The 15,123-nt window shown below is 37.6% G+C and overlaps 1 protein-coding gene across 4 annotated transcripts in view; it reads right to left on the bottom strand.

The window, feature by feature from the left end:
- FAM13A (family with sequence similarity 13 member A) overlaps positions 1-15,123 on the bottom strand; it is a 313,318-nt gene that overhangs the window by 264,038 nt on the left and 34,157 nt on the right. For all 4 annotated transcript variants that reach the window (XM_052641719.1, XM_052641721.1, XM_052641720.1 and 1 more), the window contains exon 4: positions 9,098-9,275. In XM_052641719.1, coding sequence (XP_052497679.1) covers positions 9,098-9,275 — 178 coding nt within the window. The remainder of the gene's footprint in view (positions 1-9,097; positions 9,276-15,123) is intronic.

The following is a 15,123-nucleotide window of genomic DNA, read 5'->3' as shown; positions in this document are numbered from 1 at the left end:
CCACAATAAAGAAAAACCACAAACTGCCAGAATACAGAAAGGCCACTCCAAACACAGAAATCTAAACAAGATGAAAAGGCAGAGAAATACTCAGCAGGTAAAGGAACATGATAAATGCCCACCAAACCAAACAAAGGAGGAGGCAATAGGGAGTCTACCTGAAAAAGAATTCAGAATAATGATAGTAGAAATGATCCAGAATCTTGAAAATAAAATGGACTTACAGATAAATAGCTTGGAAACATGGATTGAGAAGATGCAAGAAAAGTTTAACAAGGACCGAGAAGAAATAAAAAAGAGTCAATCAATAATGAATAATGCAACAAATGAGATTAAAAATACTCTGGAGGGCAACAACAATATAATACTGAGGCAGAAGATAAGATAAGTGAGGTAGAAGATAGAATGGTGGAAATAAATGAAGTAGAGAGGAAAAAAGAATTAAAAGAAATGAGGACAACCTCAGAGACCTCTGGGACAATGTTAAATGCCCCAACATTTGAATCATAGGAGTCCCAGAAGAAGAAGACAAAAAGAAAGGCCATGAGAAAATACATGAGGAGATAATAGTTGAAAACTTCCCTAAAATGGGGAAGGTAGCCACCCAAGTCCAAGAAACCCAGAGAGCCCCAAACAGGATAAACCCAAGGTGAAACACCCCAAGACATATATTAACTAAATTAACAAAGATCAAACAAAGCAGCAAGGGAAAAACAACAAATAACACACAAGGGATTCCCATAAGAATAACAGCTGATCTTTCAATAGAAACTCTTCAGGCCTGGAGGGAATGGCAGGACATACTTTTAAGTATGTGATGAAAGAAAATAACCTACAGCCCAGATTACTGTACCCAGCAAGGATCTCACTCAGATATGAAGGAGAAATCAAAAGCTTTACAGACAAAAAATGTTGAGAGAATTCAGCACCACCAAATCAGCTCTTCAACAAATCTTAAAGGATCTTCTCTAGATAAGAAACACAGGAAAGATGTATAAACTTGAACCCCCCAAAAAACAAAGTAAATGGCAATGGGATCATACTTATCAATAATTACCTTAAATGTAAATGGGTTGAATGCCCCAACCAAAAGACAAAGACTGGCTGAATGGATACAAAAACAAGATCCCTATATATGCTGTCTACAAGAGACCCACCTCAAACCTAGAGATGCATATGGACTGAAATGAAGGGCTGGAAAAAGATATTCCACGCAAATGGAGACCAAAAGAAAGCAGGAGTTGCAATACCCATATCAGATAAAATAGACATTGAAATATAGGCTGTGAAAAGAGAAAAAGAAGGACACTACATAATGATCAAAGGATCACTCCAAGAAGAAGATATAACAATTATAAATATATATGCACCCAACATAGGAGCACCGCAATATGTGAGGCAAATGCTGACAAGTATGAAAGGAGAAATTAACAATAACACAATAATAGTGGGAGACTTTAATACCCCACTCACACCTATGGATAGATCAACTAAACAGAAAATTAGCAAGGAAACACAAACTTTAAATGATACAATGGACCAGTTAGACTGAATTGATATCCATAGGACATTTCACCCTAAAACAATGAATTTCACCTTTTTCTCAAGTGCACACAGAACCTTCTCCAAGATAGATCACATCCTGGGCCATAAATCTAGCCTTGGCAAATTCAAAAAAATTGAAATCATCTCAAGCATCTTTTCTTATCACAATGCAGTAAGATTAGATATCAACTACAGGAAAAAAACTATTAAAAATTCCAACATATGGAGGCTAAACAACACACTTCCGAATAACCAACAAATCACAGAAGAAATCAAAAAAGAAATCAAAATATGTATAGAAATGAATGAAAATGAAAACACAACAACCCAAAACCTATAGATTCAGTAAAAGCAGTGCTAAGGGAAGGTTCATAGCAATATAAGCCTACCTCAAGAAACAGGAGAGAAATCAAATAAATAACCTAACTCTACACCCTAAAGCAACTAGAAAAGGAAGAAATGAAGCACCCCAGGGTTAGTAGAAGGAAAGAAATTCGAAAAAATAGGGTAGAAATAAATGCAAAAGAAACAAAGGAGACCATAGCCAAAATCAACAAAGCCTAAAGCTGGTTCTTTCAGAAGATAAATAAAATAGACAAACCATTAGCCAGACTTATCAAGAAACAAAGGGAGGAGAATCAGATCAACAAAATTAGAAATGAAAATGGAGAGATCACAACAGACAACACAGAAATACAAAGGATCATAAAAGACTACTATCAGCAACTATATGCCAATAAAATGGACAACTTGGAAGAAATGGACAAATACTTAGAAAAGTATAACTTTCCAAAACTGAACCAGGAAGAAATAGAAAATCTTAACAGACCCATGACAAGCACAGAAATTGAAACTGTAATCAGAAATCTTCCAGCAAACAAAAGCCCAGGATCAGATGGCTTCACAGATGAATTCTACCAAAAATTTAGAGAAGAGCCAACACCTATCCTACTCAAACTCTTCCAGAAAATTGCAGAGCAAGGTAAACTTCCAAACTCATTCTATGAGGCCACCATCACCCTGATACCAAAACCAGACAAAGACGCCAAAAAAAGAGAAAACTACAGGCCAATATCACTGATGAACATAAATGCAAAAATCCTTAACAAAATTCTAGCAAACAGAATCCAACAACATGTTAAAAAGATCATACATCATGACCAAGTGGGCTTTATCCCAGGGATGCGAATCTTCAAGATTTGCAAATCAATCAATGTGATACACCACATTAACAAACTGAAAGATAAAAATCATATGATTATCTCAATAGATGCAGAGAAAGCCTTTGACAAAATTCAGATCGATTTAAGATAAAAACCCTCCAGAAAGCAGGAATAGAAGGAACATACCTCAACATAATAAAAGCCATATGTGACAAACCCACAGCAAACATTATCCTCAATGGTGAAAAACTGAAAGCATTTCCCCTGAAGTCAGGAACAAGACAAGGGTACCACTACTATTCAACATAGTTTTCGAAGTTTTAGCCACAGCAATTAGAGAAGATAAAGAAATAAAAGGAAGTCAGATTGGAAAAGAAGAAGAAGTAAAACTCTCACTGTTTGCAGATGACATGATCCTCTACATAGAAAACCCTAAAGACTACCAGAAAATTACTTGAGCTAATCAATGAATATAGTAAAGTTTCAGGATATAAAATTTACAAACAGAAATCCCTTGCATTCCTATACACTAACAATGAGAAAAACAGAAAGAGAAATTAAGGGAAAAATTCCATTCACCATTGTAACAAAAAGAATAAAATACTTAGGAATAATTCTGCCTAAAGAAACAAAAGACCTATATATAGAAAACTATAAAACACTGATGAAAGAAATCAAAGAGGATACTAATAGACAGAGAAATATACCATGCTCATGGATTGGATGAATCAATACAGTGAAAATGAGTATACTACCAAAGCAATCTATAAATTCAATGCAATCCCTATCAAGCTACCAACAGTATTTTTCAGAGAATTAGAACAAACAATTTCACAATTTGTATGGAAATACAAAAAACCTCAAATAGCCAAAGCAATCTTGAGAAAGAAGAATGGAACTGGAGGAATCAACCTGCTTGACTTCAGGCTCTACTACAAAGCCACAGTCATCAAGACAGTATGGTACTGGCACAAAGACAGAAATATAGATCAATAGAACAAAATAGAAAGCCCAGAGATAAATCCACGCACCTATGGACACCTTATATTTGACAAAGAAGGCAAGAATATGCAATGGAGAAAAGACAATCTCTTTAACAAGTGGTGCTGGGAAAACTGGTCAACCACTCGTAGAAGAATGAAACTAGAACACTTTCTAACACCATACACAAAAATAAACTTAAAATGGATTAAAGATCTAAACATAAGACCAGAAACTATAAAACTCCTATAGGAAAACAGGCAAAACACTCTCTGACGTATCATAGCAGGATCCTCTATCACCCAACTCCCGGAATAATGGAAATAAAAGCAAAAATAAACAAATGGGACCTAATTAAACTCAAAAGCTTTTGCACAAGGAAGGAAACTATAAGCAAGGTGAAAATGGGAGAAAATAATAGGAAATGAAGCAACTGACAAAGAATTAATCTCAAAAATATACAAGCAACTCCTGCAGCTCAATTCCAGAAAAATAAACAACCCAATCAAAAAATGGCCCAAAGAACTGTTTAGACATTTCTCCAAAGAAGACCTACAGATGGCTAACAAACACATGAAAAGATGCTCAACATCACTCATTATCAGAGAAATGCAAGTCAAAACCATGATGAGGTACCATCTCATCCCAGTCAGAATGGCTGCCATCCAAAAATCTGCAAACAATAAATGCTGGAGAGGGTGTGGAGAAAAGGGAACCCTCTTACACTGTTCATGGGAATGCAAACTAGTACAGCCACTGTGGAGAACAGTGTGAAGATTCCTTAAAAAACTGGAAGTAGAACTGCCGTGTGACCCAGCAATCCCACTTCTGGGCATACACACCGAGAACTGAAAGAGACACGTGTACCCCAATGTTCATCGCAGCACTGTTTATAATAGCCAGGACATGGAAGCAACCTAGATGTCCATCAGCAGATGAATGGATAAGAAAGATATGGTACATACACACAATGGAGTATTACTCAGCCATTAAAAAGAACACATTTGAATCAGTTCTAATGAGGTGGGTGAAACTGGAGCCGATTTTACAGAGTGAAGTTAACCAGAAAGAAAAACACCAATACAGTATACTAACACATATATATGGAATTTAGAAAGAGGGTAACGATAACCCTGTATGTGAGATAGCAAAAGAGACTCAGGTGTACAGAACAGTCTTTTGGACTTTGAGGGAGAAAGTGATAATCTGAGAGAATAGCATTGAAACATGTATATTATGATATCTGAAACAGATCACCAGGCTAGGTTTGATGCCTGAGACAGGGTGCTCAAGGCTGGTGCACTGGGATATCCCAGAGGGATGGGATGGGGAGGGAGGTGGGAGGGGAGTTCAGGATGGGGAACACATGTAAACCCATGGCTGATTCATGTTTATGTATGGCAAAAACCACTACAATATTGTAAAGTAATTGGCCTCCAAAAAAAAAAAAAAAGAAAGCTATGGTACATTTACACAATGGACTATTACTCAGTTATTAAAAAGAACTCATTAGAATCAGTTCTAATGAGGTGGATGAAGCTGGAGCCTATTATACAGAGCAAAGCAAGTCAGAAAGGAAAACATCAATACAGTATATTGACGCATATATATGGAACTTAGAAAGATGGTGACGATGATCCTATATGTGAGACAGGAAAAGAGACACAGATGTAAAGAACAGACTTTTGGACTTTGTGGGAGAAGGCCAGGGTGGGATGATTTAAGAGAATAGCATTGAAACATGTGTATTACCATATGTGAAATAGATTGCCAGTCCAGGTTCGATGCATGAGACAGGGTTCTCAGGGCTGGTGCACTGGGATGACCCTGAGGGATAGGATGGTAAAGGAGAGGGGAGGGAGGATCAAGATGGGGAACACATGTACACCCATGGCTGATTCATGTGAATGTATGGCAAAAACTACTACAATATTGTAAAGTAATTAGCCTCCAATTAAAATAAATAAAAAAGAAAGACATCCCATGTTCATGGATTGGATGATTTAATATTCTTAACCTAGCAATGCTAAGTCACTTCAGTCATGTCCGACTCTGTGCAACACCACAGACGGCAGCCTGCCAGGATCCCCCATCCCTGGGATTCTCCAGGCAAGAACACTGGAGTGGGTTGCCATTTCCTTCTCCAAGGCATGAAAGTGAAAAGTGAAAGTGAAGTTGCTCAGTCGTGTCCGACTCTTAGTGACCCCATGGACTGCAGCCACCAGGCTCCTCCATCCATGGGATTTTCCAGGCAAGGGTACTGGAGTGGGTCGCCAGTGCCTTCTCTGAACCTAGCAATAATACTCCCCAAATTGACCTACAGAGTCAACAGAATTCCTATCAAAATCCAAGCTGGAAATTTTTTTTTTTTTTTAGAAATTTACAATATGACCCTACAATTATGGAAATGAAAGGGGCAATCTTGAAAAAGAACAAAGTTGGAAGATGGACACTATTTGAATTCAAAACTTACTAAAAAGTGACAGGAATCAAGACAGAGTGGTAACCACATAAGGATAGACATATATCAATGGAATAAAACTGTAAGTGCATAAATAAGCCCTAACAATATAGTTAACCAATTTCTGACAAGAGTGCCAAGACAATTCACTTTTCAACAAATGGTACTAAAACAACTGCACACCCACAGGCAAAAGAACGGAACTGGACTCCTTCCTTATACCACACAAAAACTAATTCCAAATTAGCTCCATAGACTTAAGTGTAAAAGTTAAAACAATAAAGCTCTTTTAAAAAATCTTAACAAGTTAGGCAAAACCTTAGATACAATACCAAAAGCATATGTAACAATAGAAAAATTAAATATATTGGACTTTATCAAAATTAAACATTTTCTGTTTGAAAGGATACAATTAAGAAAATGAGAAGACAACATAGGAGAAAATATATGCATATCCCACATCTGATAAGGGACTAATATCTAAAATATACAAAGGACTCTTACAATTGAATCATAAAGACAAAAATCTAACTAAAAAGGGTCTGAGGATCTGAACAGACATTTTTCCAAAGATATACAAGTGATCAATAAGCATATAAGAAAATATTCAATGTCATTAGTCATCAGAGAAATGCAAATCAAAACCACAATGAGATACCACTTGACATGGAGACTCCAAAATTCCTCTTAATGGGTAAATGTATAGTTATGGAGAACAGGAAGGAGCCATACAAACACCAGAAACAAACTCATATATGCAGGAAAGTAATATGTGATTGAGTTGGTATGGTAAGCTAGCAAAGAGATGTACTACTCAATGAATGATCTGGTAACAATTAGCTATCTATGTGAAGAAAAATCAAACTGGATCCATATGCAATACATACAAAAATAATTCTAGAGAAAGCAAAAACCTAAGCATAAAAAGTCTATAAATGTGACAAAAGAAAAATATGTTATAATATTTTTATGCTATATCACTATTAAGCAAGAGAACATAATTAATATTATTTAGAAATATTATTAAGACCTAAATCCTAATAAGCAAAAAGAGCAAGAGTTGATACATTAAATTAAAATTTTAAAAATTTATAAAGCACCATAAATAAAACTAAATGACAAACAACAGAATAGGAGAAAACGTTTGCAATGTTTATAACAGACAAAAGATTATTTTCCAGAAGACCTAAAGAACTCCCACAAAGCAGTAAGAGAGATGTACATAAAGAATCACTCTCAGGATGTACACTATAATTCTGTTTAAATACCAAAAGTTGACAACCTCAACCTTCATCAATTGAGGTAGAGCTAAGTTAGAATAAATTCCCATTATCTAACAGTTAAAAGAATGAGGTATATAGATCTTTTGACATTAAAAGTTCTAGTGTTACCATAAAAACAATCAAGCTTCACAGTATACACACCTTGATCCCATTCATATTTTAAAATAGATTTATGGCTGTGTTCAAAAAGGATACACACCCGGCTACTAATTTTCTCTCTAGAGAGAAGAGGTTGGAATGGGAGGATATTTTTTATTCAATATACCTCTACAGTGTTTGAGTATTTCACAATGATAATATTACCTAGTCAACTAAATTTAATAACCTGTAACTGGAATTACATGTGAAAACATAGTAATTAAGAGTCACCTAGAAGTCTAGTATCCAGAACACCAATCATATATTACTGGTATATTTTCTTCCAGCTTTATGATTGTAGATTTCTTAAAAATATCACCTTTTATCTAAAATTTACAGCTTTTAATGAGGATTTCCCCTTTGGAAAAAAAATCCTCCTCATCTACTGACCATCTCATTCTACTGACCATACAATGTATACATTGTATTCGCCTAAGTTATTAAGAAAAGTATTTCAATTGTCCTTAAATGGCAGACTTTCTACCAATGATTTTTATTAACATTTATGGACTATAGTCACTGACCTAACTGTGGTCACAGGAACTGAACTAACTACTTTTTTCTTATCCTAAATAAGGGAACTTCAAAACAAACCACTTCTGCATCTTTGGACTCAATCATATAAATGAGTACAGCACTTAGTACTATACTCAATAAACACTGTACTCTCTAACATTACAAAGGAGATAGTTGTTTTAGGTGGAACTTTTCTCCACAGAAGACTGTAAATATCTTGCAACCCTGTAGTCACTATGATCTAAACTAGAGTTTATATTTAGAGTCATTCTGAAGATTGTACTATTACTAGTTCCACGCAGCTGAATGAGTCTGTAAATTAATGGAGTGGATAAGCAGATATATACTATTAAAAAAAAAAAAACTTGATGACAGTTTCTCAGAGCTTTAAACTGTGAATGTTCTTTCTCTTTCCTTATAAGTGGAAGAAATGCGTTTGATATCAGAAATATTGATAGGAAAGCTAAAAGCAAAGTCTCTGGTTTTCAAGATCATATTTCGTGTATTAATGATTAAACACCTTTGAGGAATAACAGGGAAAATATAAAGCTTTATGAAAAGTTCTTGTGCCTAGTGATATAGCACCTACCAAGGAGATTAGTTTATTTCTAATCTATTCCTAGAAAACAAATGTAGCTGAAGTTACATTTTTCTGTCACTGACATATTCCACTTATTACTTTCCACCCATTAGCAATGATTCATAAAAAATTACATACTATATCAAATTAATTCCCTCTTTTTCTAATCAATTTTTAAAACTGATTTTTATATGTTTTTAGTGAAAGTAATACTAATTCCCAGAATTTTAAATAAAGTTGTTTGAAACATTAAAAATTATGCTTTTGTAAAAAGGCATAGCTTCCTTCTCAAAAATTGGTATTTATTTCTCCAATATAAACTGGTTGACTTCTTAGTCTGAAATATGCTTCTACATCGCAATAATTTTAGGCAGTTGTAAAGGAAAAGGGGACATGTGATGAAACTAACAGCAAAAGTTCACCAACTTACTGAAAGCAATTTGGCCCAAATACAGTGGCAAGATTGTGAACATTCATGCGGTTCTGCACATGGTGCTTGGCTACTTTACTCAAGAACTGGCAAAGGTACTTGAGAAGGCAGTAGTGGGTATCTGGCAGCTCTTCTATTAAGGCTCTTAAATTACTCTCTTCAGCATCATTTCTCTCATCTGGAAAAAAAAAAGAAGAAAAACTGTTCTCAGGTATATTTTACAGTAGTAGAAAAGATACACAAGTACAATACATCCCAACATTTAATTCAGAAATCATTCCCAGGGACTGAGATGTGACATTATAAAGAGGTATTTCTGCTTTTTCTTTGATCCTCAAGCATTTGATTTTAATTTTCAAGAATAACTGACTTATTCAAGACATCCTAAAAACCACAAGCTTTTTATTCAGTGAATAAAATAGGTTGGTATTTCAATTCTGTGTTTTCTTGCCACAAATTAAGATAATGGCTGGACTTTTATCCATAGCAGATCTTCCATTTCATTTTTGCCTTCAGTTCAGTTCAGTCCATTCGTTCAGTCGTGTCTGACTCTTTGCAAACCCATGAATCGCAGCACGCCAGGCCTCCCTGTCCATCACCATCTCCCGGAGTTCACTCGGACTCACATCCATTGAGTCAGTGATGCCATCCAGCCATCTCATCCTCTGTTGTCCCTTTCTCCTCCTGCCCCCATTCCCTCCCAGCATCAGAGTCTTTTCCAATGAGTCAACTCTTCCCATGAGGTGGCCAAAGTACTGGAGTTTCAGCTTTAGCATCATTCCTTCCAAAGAAATCCCAGGGCTGATCTCCTTCAGAATGGACTGGTTGGATCTCCTTGCAGTCCAAGGGACTCTCAAGAGTCTTCTCCAACACCACAACTTAAAAGCATCAATTCTTCGGTGCTCAGCCTTCTTCACAGTCCAACTCTCACATCCATACATGACCACTGGAAAAACCATAGCCTTGACTAGACGGACCTTAGTCGGCAAAGTAATGTCTCTGCTTTTGAATATACTATCTAGGTTGGTCATAACTTTTCTTCCAAAGAGTAAGCATCGTTTAATTTCATGGCTGCAGTCACCATCTGCAGTGATTTTGGAGCCCCCCAAAATAAAGTCTGACACTATTTCTACTGTTTCCCCATCTATTTCCCATGAAGTGATGGGAGCGGATGCCATGATCTTAGTTTTCTGAATGTTGAGCTTTAAGCCAACTTTTTCACTCTCCTCTTTCACTTTCATCAAGAGGCTTTTTAGCTCCTCTTCACTTTCTGCCATAAGGGTGGTGTAATCTGCATACTGAGGTTATTGATATTTCTCCCAGCAATCTTGATTCCAGCTTGTGCTTCTTCCAGTCCAGTGTTTCTCATGATGTATTCTGCATATAAGTTAAATAAGCAGGGTGACAATATACAGCCTTGACATACTCCTTTTCCTATTTGGAACCAGTCTGTTGTTCAAGTCTGTTAAAAACAAGAATCTCTTGGTTGAAAAAACTTGATGTAAGAGACCTACCCGGATCACCATGAGTGACACCAAACTAAATGGAAAGAATCTTTAAATTTTTAAGCAGCTTTTTAATCACCCACTTGTCACAGAGTTTAGAATTCGATATATGCTTCAAACAAAAGTCTAATAACTTTGTGTGTGCCTAGTTGCTCAGTTGGATTGAGCATATCTAACTCTTTAACCCTTTGGACTGTAGCCTGCCAGGATCCTCTACCTACAGGATTTTCTAGGCAAGAATACTGGAATGGGTTGCCATTTCCTCCTCCAGGAGATCTCCCTGACCCAGTGATTAAACCCTAGTCTTCTATGTCTCCTGCACTGAAGGAAGATTCTTTACCCACTGAGCCACTGGGGAAGCCCCAATAACCTTGTATGAAGCCAAAAACATCCAGCAATGTGCCAAAATTCACAGGCAGACATGTGAAATGTTTCCCTCAATTCTCAGAGATTTGTTTTGTCAATATTTAAATAGTAAAGTTGCTATCTTAAGTAATTCTGTATACTACTTTCTATCAGAGGGACAAACAAATCTTTTTACAGAAAATACTTCCAGGGAATGATGACAATCTATCAGAGATAAATTGTCAACATCTGTTGGATCATCGAAAAAGCAAGAGAGTTCCAGAAAAACATTTATTTCTGCTTTATTGACTATGCCAAAGCCTTTGATTGTGTGGATCACAATAAACTAGAAAAGTTTGAAAGAGCTGGAAATATCAGACCATCTGACCTGCCTCTTGAGAAATCTGTATGCAGAACAGGAAGCAACAGTTAGAACTGGAAATGGAACAACAGACTGGTTCCAAATAGGAAAAGGAGAATGTCAAGGCTGTATATTGTCACCCTGCTTATTTAACTTATATGCAGAGTACATCATGAGAAACGCTGGGCTGGAAGAAGTACAAGCTGGAATCAAGATTGCCGGGAGAAATATCAATAACCTCAGATATGCAGATGATACCACCCTTATGGCAAAAAGTGAAAAGAACTAAAAAGCCTCTTGATGAAAGTGAAAGAAGAGAGTGAAAAAGTTGGCTTAAAGCTCAACATTCAGAAAACTAAGATCATGGCATCTGGTTTCATCACTTCATGGGAAATAGATGGGGAAACAGTGGCTGACTTTATTATTCTGGGCTCCAAAATCACTGCAGATGGTGACTGCAGCCATGAAATTAGAAGACGCTTACTCCTTGGAAGGAAAATTATGACCAACCTAGCCAGCATATTAAAAAGCAGAGACATTACTTTGCCAACAAAGGTCCGTCTAGTCAAAGCTATGGTTTTTCCTGTGGTCATGTATGGATGTGAGAGTTGGACTGTGAAGAAGGCTGAGCACCAAAGAATTGATGCTTTTGGACTGTGGTGTTGGAGAAGACTCTTGAGAGTCCCTTGGACTGCAAGGAGATCCAACCAGTCCATCCTAAAGATCAGTCCTGAGTGTTCATTGGAAGGACTGATGTTGAAGCTGAAACTCCAATACTTTGGCCACCTGATGCGAAGAGCTGACGCATTGGCAAAGACCCTGATGCTGGGACAGATTGAGGGCGGGAGGACAAGGGGACAACAGAGGATGAGATGGTTGGATGGCATCACTGACTCAATGAACACAGGTTTGCATGGACTCTGGGAATTGGTGATGGACAGGGAGGCCTGGCATACTGTGGTTCATGGGGTTGCAAAGAGTCGGACATGACTGAGCGACTGAACTGAACTGAGTATTTAACACACATTGGATTCTTTAATTAAGATAGGCCAGCTGCTCCAGCAATTCAATGGTGTAAGAGACAGAAAAGTGAGGCAAGTAAGATGCAAAGGAAGAGGAGTGTCAGCGTTACAGATACATAGGTAACGTCAATGTCAGGAAGTGAAAACACAGAAAGTCATAGATGGCCACTGACAGCGGCTGCAGATCACAGGGTAAGAATGCAGGCTAGAAAGCAGGGTTTGCTACCTAGTACTTTTGTGACCTCAGACTCTTCACTGCACTGTTTCCTTATTTTTAAGGGTAATATCAACTATGAAACAGGGTTGTGATGAGGATTAAATGAGTTGACAGTTGTAGAGTATTTAAAACAAAGTAAGTGGCACATACTAAGTGCTATGTTAAGTGTTTGTTAAATAAGCAAAGTAATGTTTTGCTTTACCTTCATTACCTTGGTTTTATGGATACAGTAAGGTTTCAGTGAAATGTCTTTTAATAAGAACCCATTTGAGCCTTATGAATGTTAGAATAAGTGATGCTGTCAAAAATAGCAATTCTGAAAGTGTATAGATGTTCCATCTTTGGTAGAATCATATTGGAGAACATTCTATTTATAACTGGAATAACTCTATTTCTTATTGATCACAAACAATGTAATCCAGTAAACTATAATTTCAGGGCAAACAGATCTCTTGATACTAGAAATTACTCATATTAATTGTGTTTTGGCTGTGCTGGCTGTTTTTTTCTCTAGTTGCAGTGAGCAGGGGATACTCTCTAACTGGGGTGCACAGGCTTCTCATTGCAGTGGTTTCTCTTGTTGCAGAGCACAGGCTCTAGGGCATGAGGGCTTCAGCAGCCGTTTCACGTGGGCTCAGCAGTTGTAGCTTCCAGGCTCCAGAGCATAGGCTCAAAAGCTGTGGCACATGGGACTTAGTTGCTCAGTGATATGTGAAATCTTCCTGGACCAGGGATTGAACCTGTGTCTTCTGCAATGGCAGGCAGATTCTTTATACTGAACCACTGGGAAAACACTTTAAAAAAAAAAATCATATCCAAATATTTTGATAATCCATAAAGATGTGGCATGTTGCATATTATTGTGTCATTTTCCACTGTACTATGATCTTGCTGGGAGAAATATCAATAACCTCAGATATGCAGATGACACCACCCTTATGGCAGAAAGTGAAGAGGAACTAAAAAACCTCTTGATGAAAGTGAAAGAGGAGAGTGAAAAAGTTGGCTTAAAGCTCAACATTCAGAAAACGGAGGTCATGGCATCTGGTCCCATCACTTCATGGGAAATAGATGGGGAAACAGTGGAAACAGTGTCAGACTTTATTTTTCTGGGCTCCAAAATCACTGCAGATGGTGACTGCAGCCATGAAATTAAAAGACGCTTACTCCTTGGAAGAAAAGTTATGACCAACCTAGATTGCATATTCAAAAGCAGAGACATTACTTTGCCGACTAAGGTCCGTCTAGTCAAGGCTATGGTTTTTCCAGTGGTCATGTATGGATGTGAGAGTTGGACTGTGAAGAAGGCTGAGCACCGAAGAATTGATGCTTTTGAACTGTGGTGTTGGAGAAGACTCGAGAGTCCCTTGGACTGCAAGGAGATCCAACCAGTCCATTCTGAAGGAGATCAGCCCTGGGATTTCTTTGGAAGGAATGATGCTAAAGCTGAAACTCCAGTACTTTGGCCACCTCATGGGAAGAATTGACTCACTGGAAAAGACTCTGATGCTGGGAGGGATTGGGGGAGGAGGAGAACGGGACAACCGAGGATGAGATGGCTGGATGGCATCACGGACTCGATGGATGTGAGTCTGAGTGAACTCCGGGAGATGGTGATGGACAGGGAGGCCTGGCGTGCTGCCATTCATGGGGTCACAAAGAGTCGGACACGACTGAGCGACTGAACTGAATTGAGCTGACTGATGATCTTGTCTAGTAGGAATACATAAGAAATGGAAATAATTGTTTGGAGTGATTAAAAATAAATTGATAACTATCCATTTCTCACACCTTGATATTATAAAGATAAATATGAACTAAGAGGGGCTTCCCTGGTGGTTTAGGGTAAAGAATCTACCTGGCAATGTAGGAGACACAGGTTTGACCCCTGATCTGGAAAGATTCCACATGCTGCTGAGCAACTGAGCCCATGCACCATAGCTACTGAGCCTGGGCTCTAGAGCTCGAGAGCCACAGTACTGGAGCCCACATGCCCTAAAGCCTGTGATCCACGAAGAAGCCCCCACGTTAAGAAGCCTGTGCTCTACAACTAGAGAGTAGACCCCGCTGGCTACAGCTAAAGAAAAGCCCGCATAGCAAGGAAGAGGCAGCACAGTCAAAATACATACATAAAATAAAATTTAAAAAAGAAACTAACACAAAATGTACTCCTATTGGCCTTTTTTTCCTTATGGTGACTAAGGCAAAGTGAGTCTGGATGTTTTCATGGGAGTGTGCTCTCTTTCTAAAATGTGGATTAATTCCCAGCATTTCAGGGTATAAGCAACGGCTTTCCAACAGTGTTGACAATGGACATCTGGCCGCCCTTCTGGCTCTGAAATGAAACTTCAAACCCTACGGCAGGCAATGTGTGAAGACACTAGATCAAAAAAATATATATTTAAAATAGTTAGGAATTTATGACATCTTTGAAAAGCAGCAGTACTTTGATGATTTACTTCCACTATTTTGAAATATAACGAGTAATTTCCCAGGAAATAAAGCTGACCAAAAAATGGGAAGGGAGACATCTATTCAGAGAATATCCAACTTAACAAAATACCATGAAATCCTTC

Source organism: Budorcas taxicolor, chromosome 6 (genome assembly GCF_023091745.1).
Source record: "Budorcas taxicolor isolate Tak-1 chromosome 6, Takin1.1, whole genome shotgun sequence".
Taxonomy (NCBI): Eukaryota; Metazoa; Chordata; class Mammalia; order Artiodactyla; family Bovidae; genus Budorcas; species Budorcas taxicolor.
This window is presented reverse-complemented; position numbering and strand designations above follow the sequence as displayed.